The 15221-nt window shown below is 38.8% G+C and overlaps 1 protein-coding gene across 2 annotated transcripts; it reads right to left on the minus strand.

Moving 5' to 3' along the window:
• Positions 1 to 508: 508 nt before the first annotated feature.
• On the minus strand, positions 509 to 11976 carry rab24 (RAB24, member RAS oncogene family). Of its 2 annotated transcripts, none has more exons than XM_042008291.1 (9): positions 11570 to 11976; positions 10608 to 10735; positions 9802 to 9870; positions 8001 to 8079; positions 6306 to 6373; positions 5868 to 5967; positions 3937 to 3987; positions 2747 to 2806; positions 509 to 2291 (listed from the first exon to the last, which is right to left on the minus strand). In XM_042008291.1, the coding sequence occupies exons 2-9, from the start codon at positions 10722 to 10724 to the stop codon at positions 2224 to 2226; spliced, it is 612 nt and encodes a 203-aa protein (XP_041864225.1). In that variant the 5' UTR covers positions 10725 to 10735; positions 11570 to 11976; the 3' UTR covers positions 509 to 2223. The 2 variants fall into 2 exon arrangements, with proteins under 2 accessions (XP_041864225.1, XP_041864224.1); XM_042008290.1 differs by having other exon boundaries at positions 10608 to 10814; positions 11570 to 11975.
• Positions 11977 to 15221: the final 3245 nt, after the last annotated feature.

Genomic DNA, 15221 nt, shown 5'->3' on the forward strand with positions numbered 1-15221 from the left:
CACCTACAAGCTTTCAGTGTTTAGCCTGTTTGTAAAAACAATACTGCAGCGCTGCAGCGAACGACGATCATGACAATAAAATATTTAGTCCTTACCATGGACAAAATCTGTAGAAGGTAAGTTTTTTATTTTTAAAATGCTTATCCAAACAAAAATAGTTGCTTCAAAATGCAAGAAAAATTAAACTGAAATACTCAAAACCAAATAACTTTGACATGTTTTTATCTTAAATGAAGTTGGTTCATCTTATTTAAGCACAAGTATATTTATTGGGCTTTGGGTTGCATTAACTTGCAGGTACATGCATATTTTCTGAGTGGGTTTACATCTGAAATTTGGAATTTAATATAAAAAAATAAAGTGTTAATATACCGTTATGATGCTTTAATCCAAAGATTTGTGATACATTCAGATTTTATGGGCCAATTTAATGTGTGTAATCCTTTTAAAAATGTAACTTTCATATTTTTAAACCTCAAATTCATAAAATACAGAAAAATGTTGTGGATCAATCAATAAAATCTTATTTAATTTGTCAGCACTTCAAAACATTCAAGAAGCATTTTTATTTTACAGAACATATCCGGACACCATTCTCTTTTTACAGCCTTAAATAAAATTATTGTGCATCACAATGTCAACATGTAAGACAGTAACAAAGAGAAACTGAGATGTGTCCATTTATTTCCCCTCATGTCCAAACTGCAGCACAACTTAAAAGGAATTAAAATAGCAACTCAAGAGTTAAATATAAATGTTGATCTGAGGACACCAAGTGATGAGAGGTTGTGCAACATTACAACATTCACCCAAAAGGCTTTTTCCTGTGTGGATGAAATCTGTCATTTATCACCACGGTGGATGGAAAAATGTCATCGTCCTTCTGGAGAGTTTAATGTTTCCTGGAAACCTTTTGATGCTCAGTTGCTTTAAATGATTACAAGATCTTGATGCATATTTTATTATGTGGCGTACACATTCAGAACTCTAAAACAGAAAAAATAAATGGAGAAATACCTTCAGCCAAGTTGTTTTTATCAGGCAGCTAAGGTCATGCAAAGTAACTGTACAGAGATCTGGGCATTTTTAGTAACCATCCCCTTAAAAACGGCCCGTTTTTGTACCTTTTGACTGAATTTTAGCTTATGTTGCAAAAGTTAATGCATCAGATTTGCATTGAAGACGATATTTTTAGTTGTGCAACACAGTGTGTATTAGTGTTTTCCTGCCGTGGCGCCTTGCTTAAACTTGGATGACAAGCATATAAAAATGGCTTTTATGAGTTATGGAAAGTATCAAACATTTGAGTTTTCTTACCTTTTTTATGAGTAAATTTAAGGGACTCATCCTTTTAAGCCGCCTCTTCACCAGGCAACGTGCATTTTTGGTTTTGCATTTGTGGTGACAAAGATGTGAAAAAACACACCTTTCACCTTGTTTGCAGTTCTACTTGTTCTGTCTTTGGTGGAAAAGTTGAAATGAGTGGCTTTTTGTTAAAATGGCAGCAGGGCTGATTGGTCTATCAGCTCTCGTTTATACATCCACGGCTGTCATGTGGCAAAAAGTCGAAGCTCCTGAACCGAAACGCTCATTAACCTGCCATTTGTACTGCTCTTATAAAGGCCTCCATTAAGATTTTAGTAGCTTTGCAGATGCTTCATGTGGGGTATTTTAAGATATAATGGAGTGTTCTGGTTTTTGGTGACACCACTTCTCACTTATCTCACTTTCACAGCCTCCTTTGAAAGACAAATTTTCCCAACAGGATTAAAAACTAGAGGTAAAGAAAATGAACAAATGTAAACAAACCTTTCACCTTCCTGAAAGCTCTGCGCTCGGTCCAACCATTAACTACATCCATCAGGATTTCTGACAGGATGTGAAGTCCCAGCACTGTTTCAGCATCTCCAGCTTCCGACTGCTTAAAGCTGCAGTTTTACGGAGGTTTACTCCACGTTTCCTACAGAAAAGCGACCATTCCATGTTGGAATAAAACATGAGAGAAACGTCTTTAAATCCCTCATATCAGTTTCAGAGTAGCAGATCATCCTCCATAACATCTTCAGGCATCAGTTCTTTATGGCACAAAGGAAATTAACATATATTACAGGTTACAAACAGTATTGTTTGATTCCTTTTTCCAGCAATGAAAGGTTTGACTCCAGCCCAGGAAAGGTGGCATTCCCGTTTCCCTTCTTTTTTTTTTGTGTGTGCTGCTCAGCATCAGTTGTTATGGCAACAGGAGTAGAAGTAAGAGTCTTTCTTCTGACCCAAGTCGACACCCGTTTCCTCTGGTGAAACAAAACGTCAATTAATGTAAAGCCTTTGTAACCCAGGGATACTAAGCTTTGCTTTTAAATGTTTCTGACTGTCTGTGTTGAATCCAAACCCACTATAAACTCTTCTTATGACAACAAAGTGTTCATACGACTAATAATAATAATAGATTAGATTTATATTGCGCTTTATTGCTGATGGCACTCAAAGCACTTACACTGGATCTATTATTCACTTAGCTTAGCTTATGGGTAAGCTACAGATGTGTAGCCACAGCTGCCCTGGAGCAGACTGCCAGAAACATGGCAGCCGACGTGAGCCAAGACATCCACATTCATACACCAGCGATGTCATCACTGGAGGCAAGGAGGGTGAAGTGCTTCGCCCAAGGACGCGACAGACTGACAGGGAGAGTGAGATTCGGCCCACTCCGCCCCACTAAACATGGCTGTGTGAATTAAAGTCTCACCTGTCATGTACTGGAAAGCAGTGTTGTTGTAATCCTCCGCAACTTTGTGGAACAGCTCATCTGGAAAGCAGAGACAGAATGAAGCTTGTCAGTTTCCATCAGTTCATGCCAGTGAATCGGTGTGGATGTTAATCACAGCTCATTTCACCCAGGCAGTTTGATAAGCCAGCTCCAGCTCTGCTGTTAGACTCTATCCAAGAGTACAAACAAGTCTTAGTTCACGTGAAACCTGAGGAAAGGCTAAAGTCGCTTTAGTGCATAACCTGATTATCTGTGGCAATAATTTAGCTGTGAATGCCTTTATTTGAACTAAAATTCTGACCTGCTGATGTCTTCAGCAATCACGCTCTTTTTCATCCTTCTGCTTCCTGAATCTGGTGTTTACTTCTGTCTCAATTTGACCCATGTCTTACACTCTGAAACACAAGAATGCTGCCAGAGGGCAGCAGCTTAACACCACCCTTCCTTAATGTGCCATCATTTGTTATATTCAACTCTGTATTTACAATGTCCTGATAACTACTTGGAGTTAAATCAGCTGAGCTGTGGGATCACAGATTCCCCCCAACTCAACTAGCATTTCATACCAGCTCCTTTAAAGCCCCTGGGAAGGAGGGAATCACATGTATGAGGACACATGTGCCATAAGGCAGATTTATGATGCGTGACATTGGATGTGGTGGTTCTGGTCACTGTGCAGCCCCATGTTCTTAACCTTTTCCAGCACATTTCTTGATTTTAATCGATAGGACAGTCTAAAACAAGCCATCAACTTCCCACTTCTACACTGAAAAGAGTGAGAGGTGCACCACTGGTTCAGAACTGAACCAACCAGGCTTCTGTTGTCACAGTTAGCATACCATTAGTCACTGTGCTGGGAAGCCATGTTGGATTTTGAGGTCAGAGCTGGTGAGATTCTTCCAAAGTTATGAGGCAGAAATGTGATTTTTGGGGGGTCCAATTGATACTTCCTTTGCGGGTGTGTTTGATTTATGTAGAGTAGATAAACATGTTTGTTATCAGACCCGTTTTTTTTTTTGCCTCAAGTTTGCCAAATGATATCCATTTGTTGTTATCGGTCTTCTCTCGTCCCCAGAGAGAGCGTGACACTTCATTTCCTTCAATAAGTACAGCTGCAATCAGTGGCAACCAGCAGTGGCTCAACATGGTGTGGAAATGACTGAACTTACCCACGTTGTTTCCTGTTTTACTGGACGTCTCAAAATGCTGAGCGCCGATCTCTGTGGACAAGGACAGGATGTTTGTAGAAACAAGTCAGGACACACACTTGTGTAAGAGTGCTTTTTGTTTATGTTGTAATACCTGATAATCACACACACAAACTGATGGAGGTCAAAGATTTTTTAATATCAGATCTGACTGAAAATGAAAAAAGGATACTTTATGTTCTTGTTTTCAAGTTAAAAACTTTGCTGAGACTTTGTGTAAAAATGCTTTAAGAGGTTTTCAGGCAGTTTGTGTCTGACAGAGACAGGAACACGGTCCAGTGCTGCAACAGAAAACAGCAAAACACACAAACATCGACTGGCAGCTGCTGGTGTGTGGAGTCTTTTCATAACATTCATTTTACTTTAAACAATACCAGTAAAATGTTCATACACACCCCATTTACACGAGCAAAGTCTTCTAATGGTACTGTAAATAGGGCTGGCATCGTCACTAATTTCCTGAATCAGTTTGATTAACAGCCTATTTTGATTCGATTTCGATGAACTCCAATTCAATTTGATATCGATTAATTTGCGGCTAATTGTGTAACAACACCTATTTTTCTTGAATAGTAAAGACGTGTTCAGATAACTGTTTTTATAAAACACAGAGTGCATTTACTTGACGATCAAAATCAGTTATCTGGGAGTAATCAGATTACTGTAATAATCTGATCTGACACATCTACATGCATTTCTGAAACACCACAACGATACGGTGTTTCCCAGATTCAGAGCCAGAAATGCTGTGATGAAGGAAAACAAAAAACCCTCAGGACAGAAAAAAGTGAAACGTTTTAAATGTCCTGATGAAACGTTTCATTCATGAAGTCGCTCTAAATGTTTTTACACTTCAGTCTCAGATAACGTGTTGATGTTAATCAAAGCTACAAAGAATACTGGCTCCATTTAGACCCGTAATACAACTCAGAAATTCCTAGAAGGACTAGATCCAGCTTGTTCAGCTGTGCGTTGTCATGACGACCGTGATGCTATCGGTGTAACACCGGAGCAGGAGAAATCCTCCATCTGCTCCTCGCTGGAGCAGGAAGCTTCCATCTCCACCTGCCTGACAGAATTTAGAAAACTCATATTTTTGTCTGATTTTCAGCTGGTTGACGTGTTTTCCAACACGTGCACTCTGTCCTCTGACAGAAACCTGTGTGCGCACACACGTGTCTGTGTGTGTGTTCACTGCTGTGGACACAGAGAGCAGCAATGACATGTCGTCATGGAAACCAGATAAATAGCATCAGACCAAGTCTGAACCTTTTCTAGAGGAAACGTGACGTTAAATGACCATGTCAGATTTATTTCAAAGTACCTATGTGCGTGGTGACATCACTTCCTGTTGTGGAATACGGAGGCGCCCGCAGTCTTAGAGTTAGCTGCTAATGTGAGCGTTAATATGCCATATAATACTTTACAGGTGAACGTAATCCACACTGGTGAATGAAAACATCTGAATGTGACTTCATCTCGGCAGAAGAAGCCGATTTTGGAGGCGACACAGGAAAGCAGGTGTGTGTGTGTGTGTGTGTGTATGCTAAGATCTCGCTGAGCCTCGGTAAGTCACGCGAGCATAGCATCACGTTACTCGAAAAGAGGACATAAAAAAATTATTTTAAAAATCGATCTCCAAGTTTTATGCAACAATATTAGATATATTAAATATAAATAAATGAAAATAAATAAATGGATTTTTTTTAATTCAGCACTGTTAATTCAACAAATCAACCCAAATACATGATACTGTAACCATGGCGATATGCTGTGTGGAAAAAAAACCACAGGTCATCTGAGAGATTATATTAACATGAACCTTTTTTGCAGGTCTTCACAACACACACACACACGCCCACACACACACATTACAGCAGCGTTGTACTTACCTTCAGCGAAGTCCTGAGCATCGTGGTAGTCGATCTGGCGCAGGCTCCGGTCGGCTGTGATCAGGTCGTTCTTCGTGCCGCACAGGTAGATCTTACAGTGCTGCAGGTCACAACACAGATCAACACACACTCCATGTTACTGATCAGTGTTTTTCTTTCCCTGTAAATGCATCTCTACCGAGCAGCCAGCCGTGGGGCTTGCCTTTAGAATCTACAGACAGCAGTAATAAAACTGAATGACCCTACAATTAACAGATTTATCATCCAATAAGACCAAGTCTTCAAGCTCACATCGTACTTTCGGTATTAAACATTTGGTCAAATTCTAAATGTTCCCATTATCTGATATTTTTATTTTAGGCCAAGTTTATTTAGAGAAAAGTAAAAAAAAAAAAATTTATGATCCATTATTAGAAATAAAAACAAATAAAAGCTTACCTCCTCGCAGTTTTGCAGCTCTTTGACCCAGAACCGAGCACGCTGGAAGCTGCTGCTGTCAGTCAGATCTAAAAACCAAACGTTACCAGAACTTTTCATCACGTGGATAAAAGCTGCTGCCAAATCTAATGTTGTCACTAAAGAAAATGATTAACTGTTCAGGTATAAAGTTTGCAATTGTAGTTAAATAAAATAAGCAACCTACAGAGAAGTGGAAGTTAAAGAAGAAGATGAGCAACGATGTTAAATAAAACATGACTGCAGTGTGAGTAATCCACTGGGAAATGCCATTAGCTTTTTCCAAGACGCAAAGTTCCTCAATGTGGAACAACAGAGTTAAAGACATGAAAGCTATTCAGACAGTCCTTCACTGAGCTGATGATGATGATGATGTCCATCTCAGCTGCTCTGACTGTTTTAAACATCATGTAAGTCTTTATCTCATCCAGGGAAATTAGTGTGTCTGATTCTGAGACTTGGACTTCACACAAGCCTTCTCCACATGTCATCTAGGCTTCATCACTAATCGTCTTTAACCTGCTGCTGGATTCACACATCAAACAGCAGCGGCTCAGCCCTCAATCACTGTGTGTTTATGCCCACGAACATCTGGCTTTTAAAGGAAAACAGCAAAGTGTTTCGTCTGAATCAGTCCAGCATCAAGCCGACACCGACTCAAACGCGACACTCTGGGGAAGAACAGAGGGGAAACACGCTTTCCAAACATCACGTCGTGAGTCAGTTTACCGCCTGAAACTACTTTAGGTGAATGATACTGTAGCCTCTTTTACATTTGACTTTTAAAACCAGGACTGATGTGCCGTCTTTGCACCGTGTCATGTGAAAGTGCTGCAGTAGAAAACGAGGGTTTGGAGTTGACCTGCAGCCGCTACGTCTCTGGGCCGGCGGAGGAGGAGGTAGCAACGGAGTGATAAAAGGGCTGCCCCGTGTGCTTACATGCACCAGACCAGAATCTGTGCTTTAATGCTGTGTAAATCCAGATTCAAAGAATCCAGGTTTGTAGTTTTTCAGCAGGACAGGTCTCCTAAAAAGCTCTTTATGCATGTAACTTTATTAATGGTAGAATTAATGTATGCAAACATCTATGAATGCTCGGTTTTTATTTATATTAATTAATTAAGATTTTAGAGTACATTTTTCAATTCAAATTCAATTCAAAAAACTTTATTTGTCCCCGAGGACAATTTAAAACATAGTAGTAGCAGAAGTACACAAAGATTTGCGGTTTTGGCCTCCATCAGTTTGAAGAGCTTGTTGATCTTTATCGTTTTGTTTGTGTGGAGTTGACAAAGACACTAAATTCAAAGTTTACTTGTTAAAGATATCAAATAGTAAGACAGTTATTTTTAAAATGTGTGTGTTGTAGACTTGTTTCCTCATAGAAAATTGGGTTAAGAATTAAAAAGGGAATGAACCAGACTGATGGGCAGAATTGATAATAACATCAATATCGATAACGTTTTATAAATTCCCATCGCTCCTGATGTATGTTAGTTATGTATGTTAGTATCTCCATCCTGAGGATAAATGTTTCTTAAACTGGACTGTCTGGTTGTAAAGAAACAAACATGTAAATAAACTAATAAATAAATGTATATATATTATTATAAGTGTTAGCAAATAAGAGTTCAGTCCTGCTTGTAGTGAAGTTGTTCATTAATTATGTAGACTTACCGTAGCAGACAATGGCTGCTCGAGCTCCTCTGTAGTAGATCCGGCTCATGGCTTCGTAGCGCTCTGATCCAGCTGTGTCCTGAAAGAAGGAGATGAGAAAACTGAGATCATTTTACTGAAATTTACTTCCTCTTAGCCGTCACTTGTACATGTGTTCAGGTCCAGACCTCATCACAGTGATTATGGCCTGACTCTATAGGCTCAATTCATAACGATTTATTGGTTGTAAACAAATGTTTGCATGAGAAATTTAAGTTTATGAACATTTAGAAAATAATTTGCATGCGAATTGCTTCATTTTTGTTTCATTTTGGAGAATAATGGAAGGAGTTAGTTTTTTAAAAAAAACACTCACTAGAAAGCAAAGCCATTTAATTAACTCCACCAAGGCGGAGGTCATGTGTTCAGAGACGCTGGTCGGTCTGTCTGTTACGGATGGAGTTTGGTTCATTTTTTTTTAGAGGAATCTCACATTGAACAAGTGATTATATTTTGGGGATTATCCAGGAATTTTTTAAAGGATTCTTTACTTTAAGAAGATAGGGATCATTGTTGATTCCACAGCTTCCAAATTAAAAAATGATGCCCACCATTACTGTCCAAAGAAATGACAATAGCTTGGCGGAGGTCTGCGCTCTGAGTGCTTCTAGTTTTTTAATGCCATCGCCGTCAACGAACTCAGACCTGATATTATGTCGTTCATCCTTCAGCTGTTCGGCTGTTTAACAGATATGTCTGAACTGAACTACATTTTATCTGCGCATTTTACTTTTTTATGTGTGTGCTTGCTGTGGGACACCAGACGTTCTCCTTTGAGGATTGATAAAGTTTTCATCTATCCATCCTTCCCTCTCTCTCTCTCTCTCTCCCTCTCGCTCTATCTATCTTATAATGTAGCACAGTCCAGGTACTTACTTACTGAAACCCCAGAAAGACATCCAATAGTCAAGCGACATACACTTAAAGCTAACTATTTTCTTATATACACAACACAGCAGCGATGATTTTCTCACATGCCGCCGTGTTTCTTACCCTGATTCACCATTTATACTCCAACTTAAACTATAACAGGCTGTTTTTAAAAAGTTGTAAAAATTGTCATTATTTGGCCATAGTTGTCTTGTGCTTTGTCAAAGCTTTCATTAAGCAAAATAAAGTTTCATCAGGTGAGGAAAAACGTAACATTTGTACAATTTTCACAAACAAGGAAATTAGCAAAGAAGCCAGAATTAGTTTTTGATGCCAGGCATGTTCACCTGCCTCTAAGACCACAGACAACATAAAACAAATGCATGTACAACCAGACATCAGGCATGAATGTATGAAATACAAAGTAATGATCATTTTTGTCAAACAGCTTGAGAACCCAGCAGATGTCACATCTGATGTGATCCGAACAGCAGCTGTTATTCACATGATGATGCATCAGGAGAACTTTTACACAGTCACTGTGGCCTGACTACAAATTAAAACTAAACCTTTTGATTCATTGATGTTCAAAAATGAAAGTCAAGATACGCTGATGACTGAGATGTTTTCAGATGGACGGTGTAAAAGCAGCAGTACACTAAACAGAAAAGTTGGCAGTTTGATGCCCAATCTTCCTCACATGTCAAAATATCTTGTTGCACCACACTGAACCACACAATATCCCATAGTTTGCTCTGCAGTTAACAACTGCTTAACATAACAAGTTTAATTCATTCCAGATTTTATTATTTCCCATTTTTAAAATGCTTTAAGAGGCAGTGAACCTGTACTGACCTGTAACTTCAAGCATTTCAGATACCATCCAACTCACCCATAATCCCAGTGTAATCACTTTCTCTCCCACCTGGATTGGTTTGGCAACAAAAGCAGCACCGATGGTCTGTCCAGGGGAGAAGATGAAAGCAGTTAAACATCAGGCTCTCGTGGTTGGGAAACGCTCTGTTGTCTCAGACAGCTCTTAGTCTGGACGTTCACTAAATGGGCACTAAAAGCAGCTCAGATGCAGCAGGGCAGATGTGTGTGTGCTGAGATCTTTACTAGAATTAGCTCACAATGCTGTGGTATGACATAAAACCTGCTATGAAGCTGGTTTTATTTACATTTTTAATAAAATAATTATATAAAAGTATCATCAAATACTCATCATAAACTTATTTAAATCATGCTTAAATTTTTTAAATCATAGCCATTATAAACATTGTGTTTTATCCATGTTTGACTTTTTTGCCTGTTAGCCTTGACAAGTGCCGTAGAGTTAATCACAAAAGAGAGATTTTAGATTTAAAAGTGTGTTTTGCCTTTGTTAATTAGAATGAGCATACTAAATGTTTTGTAAGAAAAACTGTTAAAGTCCAGGATTCTCAGTTTCTAAAGATCTTCATCTTAAATCAGAAGACAAGTCCGGAGTGAGGAAGAGTCTCCGTGTTAAGATCTACACCAAAAAGCTCCTCTACTGCATCAGTAGATGCAGCTCATCCTGTCTTTCAATCAAAGCCTTCATTGTGATACAAACAGCCAGCATCTTAAGCTTGTTGTGAAACTAAAATCTCCCCGGGGCGAGAAACAAAAATCATGACTTTTATACATGTAGCAGAGGGAGGAGCAGCTGACACTTACATTCTGATATGGACCGACCAAGAAGCGGTGATGAACGTATCTCTCCACCAAGCTTGTCTTGCCCACACTCTCCTTTCCCAGCATCACCACTTTGGCGTCCACACGCATGGCACTCATAGTGACGGCGTCTGGAAAGGTCCAGGATGAGACAGCCGGGCAACACGCAGGGGGACTAATTTACAAGGCACCCACGGGCTGCTTAGTGTGCTGCGTGATGGAAAGACAGGATACACACATCTATAACTATATTTTATTTTAAACAGTAAGTATGTTCAGGATAATTGCAACAACAACAAAAAAAAACTCCATTATTACTCAGAGTTACAAAACCCTAATGTTTGTACTTTCTTTTATATCTGAATATTGATTTCTATGTGTCTCTAGAATGTACAATTACATAATTATACAATCTGTATAATATGTGCAATCTCAGTAAAACAGTTGAAAAACTCTAAGAATTAGTTTTAAAACTGGAGGAGAATAGCTGTATTCACACACGATACTGATCAAGTGTGTGTGTTGCACTGTGACTAACCGATAATTAGCATTAATGGGTCAAGTCTGCCTCACCACTACATGACGACACTTGTATAAAATAGTAGTCCTCACTACATTACACAAGTTTGTATGCTAAAAAGAAAAAAAAAGAAAAAAAAAACCCTGGAATGCTGTATTTTGAATACAGTTTCAGTTTCTCCACCGCTTATACAAGATGTAAAATCCACGTTAGCTTTTATTTAAACTTTGACTGAATTGTGTTGGATTTTTTGTCAATAAAGTTGAAGTTTATTTAAATGACACCAAGCAGACGATCCCGTTTACTCGGGATATACATGACACAGCTTAAAGAAAAATCATAAATTAAAAAATAACAATAAACAGCACTAAGATAACCTATCAGAGTTTGAGAACTTAGATCGACTAGCTAACCTCAGAACCGCTAAGAAACATTGGAAACCCACCTGGTAGCTAGCTTGACTCAACAAATCTCTCTCACCATCTGAACCGCTCCAAACGGGGGCCAAGCCGGCGCTGAAACCCGCCTATAGAGCACGTACTGAGGAGCACAATGTGGCGGCCAGGTCGCTTGTCATCTCTGCCCCGCCGTGTGGAGGAGTCGGGTGGTGTTTGGAGACAGAAAGTGTGTGGCTGTTAGCTGTGCTGCTGCCACTGTTGCGCAATGACTAAGATGACAAGCAAGTCATCGGTTAGCGAACGTTCCACACAGAGAGCTGAGTCCCCTGAACACACCGGTTCAGGCTCCGGTTCGTTACAAGGGACCTGCTGGCTGGAAACGGGGCAGTGAAACGTCGTGTTGCAAAAGAGCACCACTAGCTGAGCTTTGTTTGTTTGGGTAGGAACCAATAAGAAGTCACGGGCGTTTCCAGTTGCCGGAAGTGACTCATTTGACCAAGACAATCACCGGACGTTGGCTTTTTTTTTTTTTTTTTTTTTTTTTTTTTTACACAATTTATACATTTATAAGATTATTTTACTTAATTTGGACATAAAAAAGTATTTAAAAAGATTAAAAGAACAAAAAACAAAGAACATATTGAGACATGAAACAACATAAGAAAAATAGAAAAATAGTACAAGCTGGGCAAAACAGAAATGAAACAACCAACACAACAAGAACAAAACTGACCACACTAATGATTAGACATATAATGACAACAACAACAAAATGGAACTCCCAAGTAAAACTTACTCCAGACTCTCTTCAAGCGTCATCTTCATGTTTTAGCCATACTGCACCTCTTCTGAAAGCCAGCAAGGTGGGACGTGTGTACATCTAAAGAAAAGATCAGAATAAAACAAATGATCTGCTGCTGTGTCAAGCCAACAACACCACAACTAAATTACAGTGATGCTTCCTGACTTAGGACAACATATAGAAAACTGCTTAAAAAAAAAAGTACTCAAAAGTTGTTCAATGTGGAAATTAAGGTGAAGCCCATTTAACAGATAAACAAACACTACATTGTGCAACTGAATTAGTAAACACACTGATCAAAAAATGAATCAAAACAACGAAGAAAAAAAACAAAATGACTACAAATAAAAAATAAATAACTACAAAAGACAGAAACATTTTTTTTCATTACATCTAAATGTTGCTGGTTTGTGAACATGAGAATGTGGGTACGCTGAGCAGCTCCTTCTGTCAGAGACTAAAACAACCTAAAACAGCCTAAAACAGCCTAAAACAGCCTAAAACAACCTAAAACAACCTAAAACAGCCTAAAACAACCTAAAACAGCCTAAAACAGCCTAAAACAACCTAAAACAGCCTAAAACAACCTAAAACAGCCTAAAACAGCCTAAAACAGCCTAAAACAGCCTAAAACAACCTAAAACAGCCTAAAACAACCTAAAACAGCCTAAAACAGCCTAAAACAGCCTAAAACAGCCTAAAACAACCTAAAACAGCCTAAAACAACCTAAAACAGCCTAAAACAACCTAAAACAGCCTAAAACAACCTTGTTTCAGGACAGAGCGTTTTCATAGATCATTCATCCCGACAGCAGTTAGACGCATCGTGATGTTAGGACAGTTTACCTCCACTGTCACCACTTATAGACATATAGACAGATATTACCTAATTGCATATTTCCATAACCCTTCCTTCATAATGCACACTGTGTGTGCTTGTACACAGAACACCACTTACTGTGGTATATAGTTGTTATTCTATTGCATTTCTATTTAATGTTTGTATTTTATATTTTGTTAATCTGCTTTATTACTCTTTTTTTCTGTAGTTGAGCTGTAGTAACACAGAAATTTACCTGTTGTGGGATTAATAAAGTTTTATTTTATCTTATTATCACCACATGATAATATCAAGCTGCACTTTGACACCAGAGTGGTCCACTGAGTTAATGTATTCAATGAAGTTGGAAGGGAGAGCGACATCCCCGGCCCACACACGCTATGTGTTCCAATCATGTTTCTCAAACAGCTTCTTTTCAAATGTTCTGTGTAATTTTTATTCTTTGCAGTGGCTTTGTACTGGCATTATACGACCATTTTTCAAGCATTTGTGTTCATTTTATAGGTTGTTTATGTCCCTTTCTTTTCTTTTTACAGTCCTCTCAGGCCACTGGGCTGATGTCCAGTAGGCATAAACTGTTTAAAGGTGACTCAGTCATAATAATTTATTTGCTATAAATAGACTTGGTTTACAGCACATATTGTACTTTATACATTGTTAGCCTAGCATACTATTAAAAGTCATAAGTTATATTTTAAGGTTTTATAAGCAATGATGCACAGTCAGTCAGCAATCTGACACTGCAAAAATGAGAGCTCTTTACAGAAAATGTGCACCAACGTCATCAACGCACAACATTGTGGGAGAAATTGCCATTTTGGTTTCCCCCCCATCTGTTTACATCAGTTCAGCAGAGGCTCTTTTTTTATCTCTGTCTTATTCTGACTTTCTGACGAGTATTTCATCCTATCATTTTATTCTCCAGTTGTGTAACCGGCTGCAGCAGCAGCTTCATGATCAGCACACAAAACAGAAATTAACCAGCAGATTTACATTCTCCGCTTCCGTCTTGGTGCAGAGCAGTGTATATTTACAAACAGATCCCAGATAACAGTGGACTTCTGCAGAAACTTGTGATGTGCTCCTGGCTCACCTTGGTTTGGATAAAAAGGACAGTTTGGGATTTATGTGTGCAGAAGTAAAGATGGCTGCATTTACAACTATGAACGGGATGATGAGAGAACAGTCATATTTCAGATGTCAGGGACACAAATCACCCAACCTGAACTTCAATAGCTACGTATCGTAGCATTTACTTATTTCATTACCATATTTAATACTGTCCATAACAAAACACGATGCCTTGGTCTCAAGAATGAGGGGGACACTTATTGTTTGAACATCAACACAAAAACCTAAACCTAGCAGACAGATGAAAACTACTTTTCCAAAATTGAGCATCTGTGCTTACACAGCTCCACATTTTCTCCCTCTGTACCCGAATAGAGGTTAGTACCTTATACCTGCCTGCAGCATCAAAGGACTGAGTCTGCCCTTCATTTGCATCACCTGTCCATCTCCTCTCCTCCTCTTCCTCATCATAATTATATACTGTAGTATGACTGAGTTTGTGATTAGCTTCATATTTACCACAAATGACTAAAATATTGGTTTTCTAACATGAAAATTGATTCTAGAACATAAAAAGCTAGTACTGGAGGTAGCAGTATTGATCAGCACATCGCTACCAGGGGCAGTTGTGTGTGTAAGATTGAAATCACACACACACCTCCCCAGATACAAGAATATATAGTGATTCTGATTAAGAGGAACAGGATGCATTTAATGATTAATCCACAGTTTTTATTGGTTCATAATGGACATCAGTGATTTAGTGCTGTCATTCAGTGTCTACTGACATGTGCATCAGCGGGCCTCTTCTCTCATTCTCCATCCCCCCCCTCTCTCCATCTCTCTCTCTCTCTCACAAACACACGCACACACACATGCACACACACATACTCTATACATCAAACTGTTGGTGTGTCTACATGCATTGCACTAATCAAAATTTCTATTTAATAATTAGTGTTTCTGCATCGTAACATCTCTTCTC

This window comes from Melanotaenia boesemani, chromosome 15, assembly GCF_017639745.1.
Source record: "Melanotaenia boesemani isolate fMelBoe1 chromosome 15, fMelBoe1.pri, whole genome shotgun sequence".
Taxonomy (NCBI): domain Eukaryota; kingdom Metazoa; phylum Chordata; class Actinopteri; order Atheriniformes; family Melanotaeniidae; genus Melanotaenia; species Melanotaenia boesemani.

Coding starts and splice junctions, on each gene's coding strand:
- rab24 (XM_042008291.1), bottom strand. CDS start 10,724: ATGAGTGCCATGCGTGTGGACGCCAAAGTGGTGATGCTGGGAAAGGAG. Junction 9,871..10,607: donor TGGTCGGTCCATATCAGAAT/GTAAGTGTCAGC, acceptor TCCCCTGGACAG/ACCATCGGTGCTGCTTTTGT. Junction 5,968..6,305: donor AGCTGCAAAACTGCGAGGAG/GTAAGCTTTTAT, acceptor TGTGACCTGCAG/CACTGTAAGATCTACCTGTG.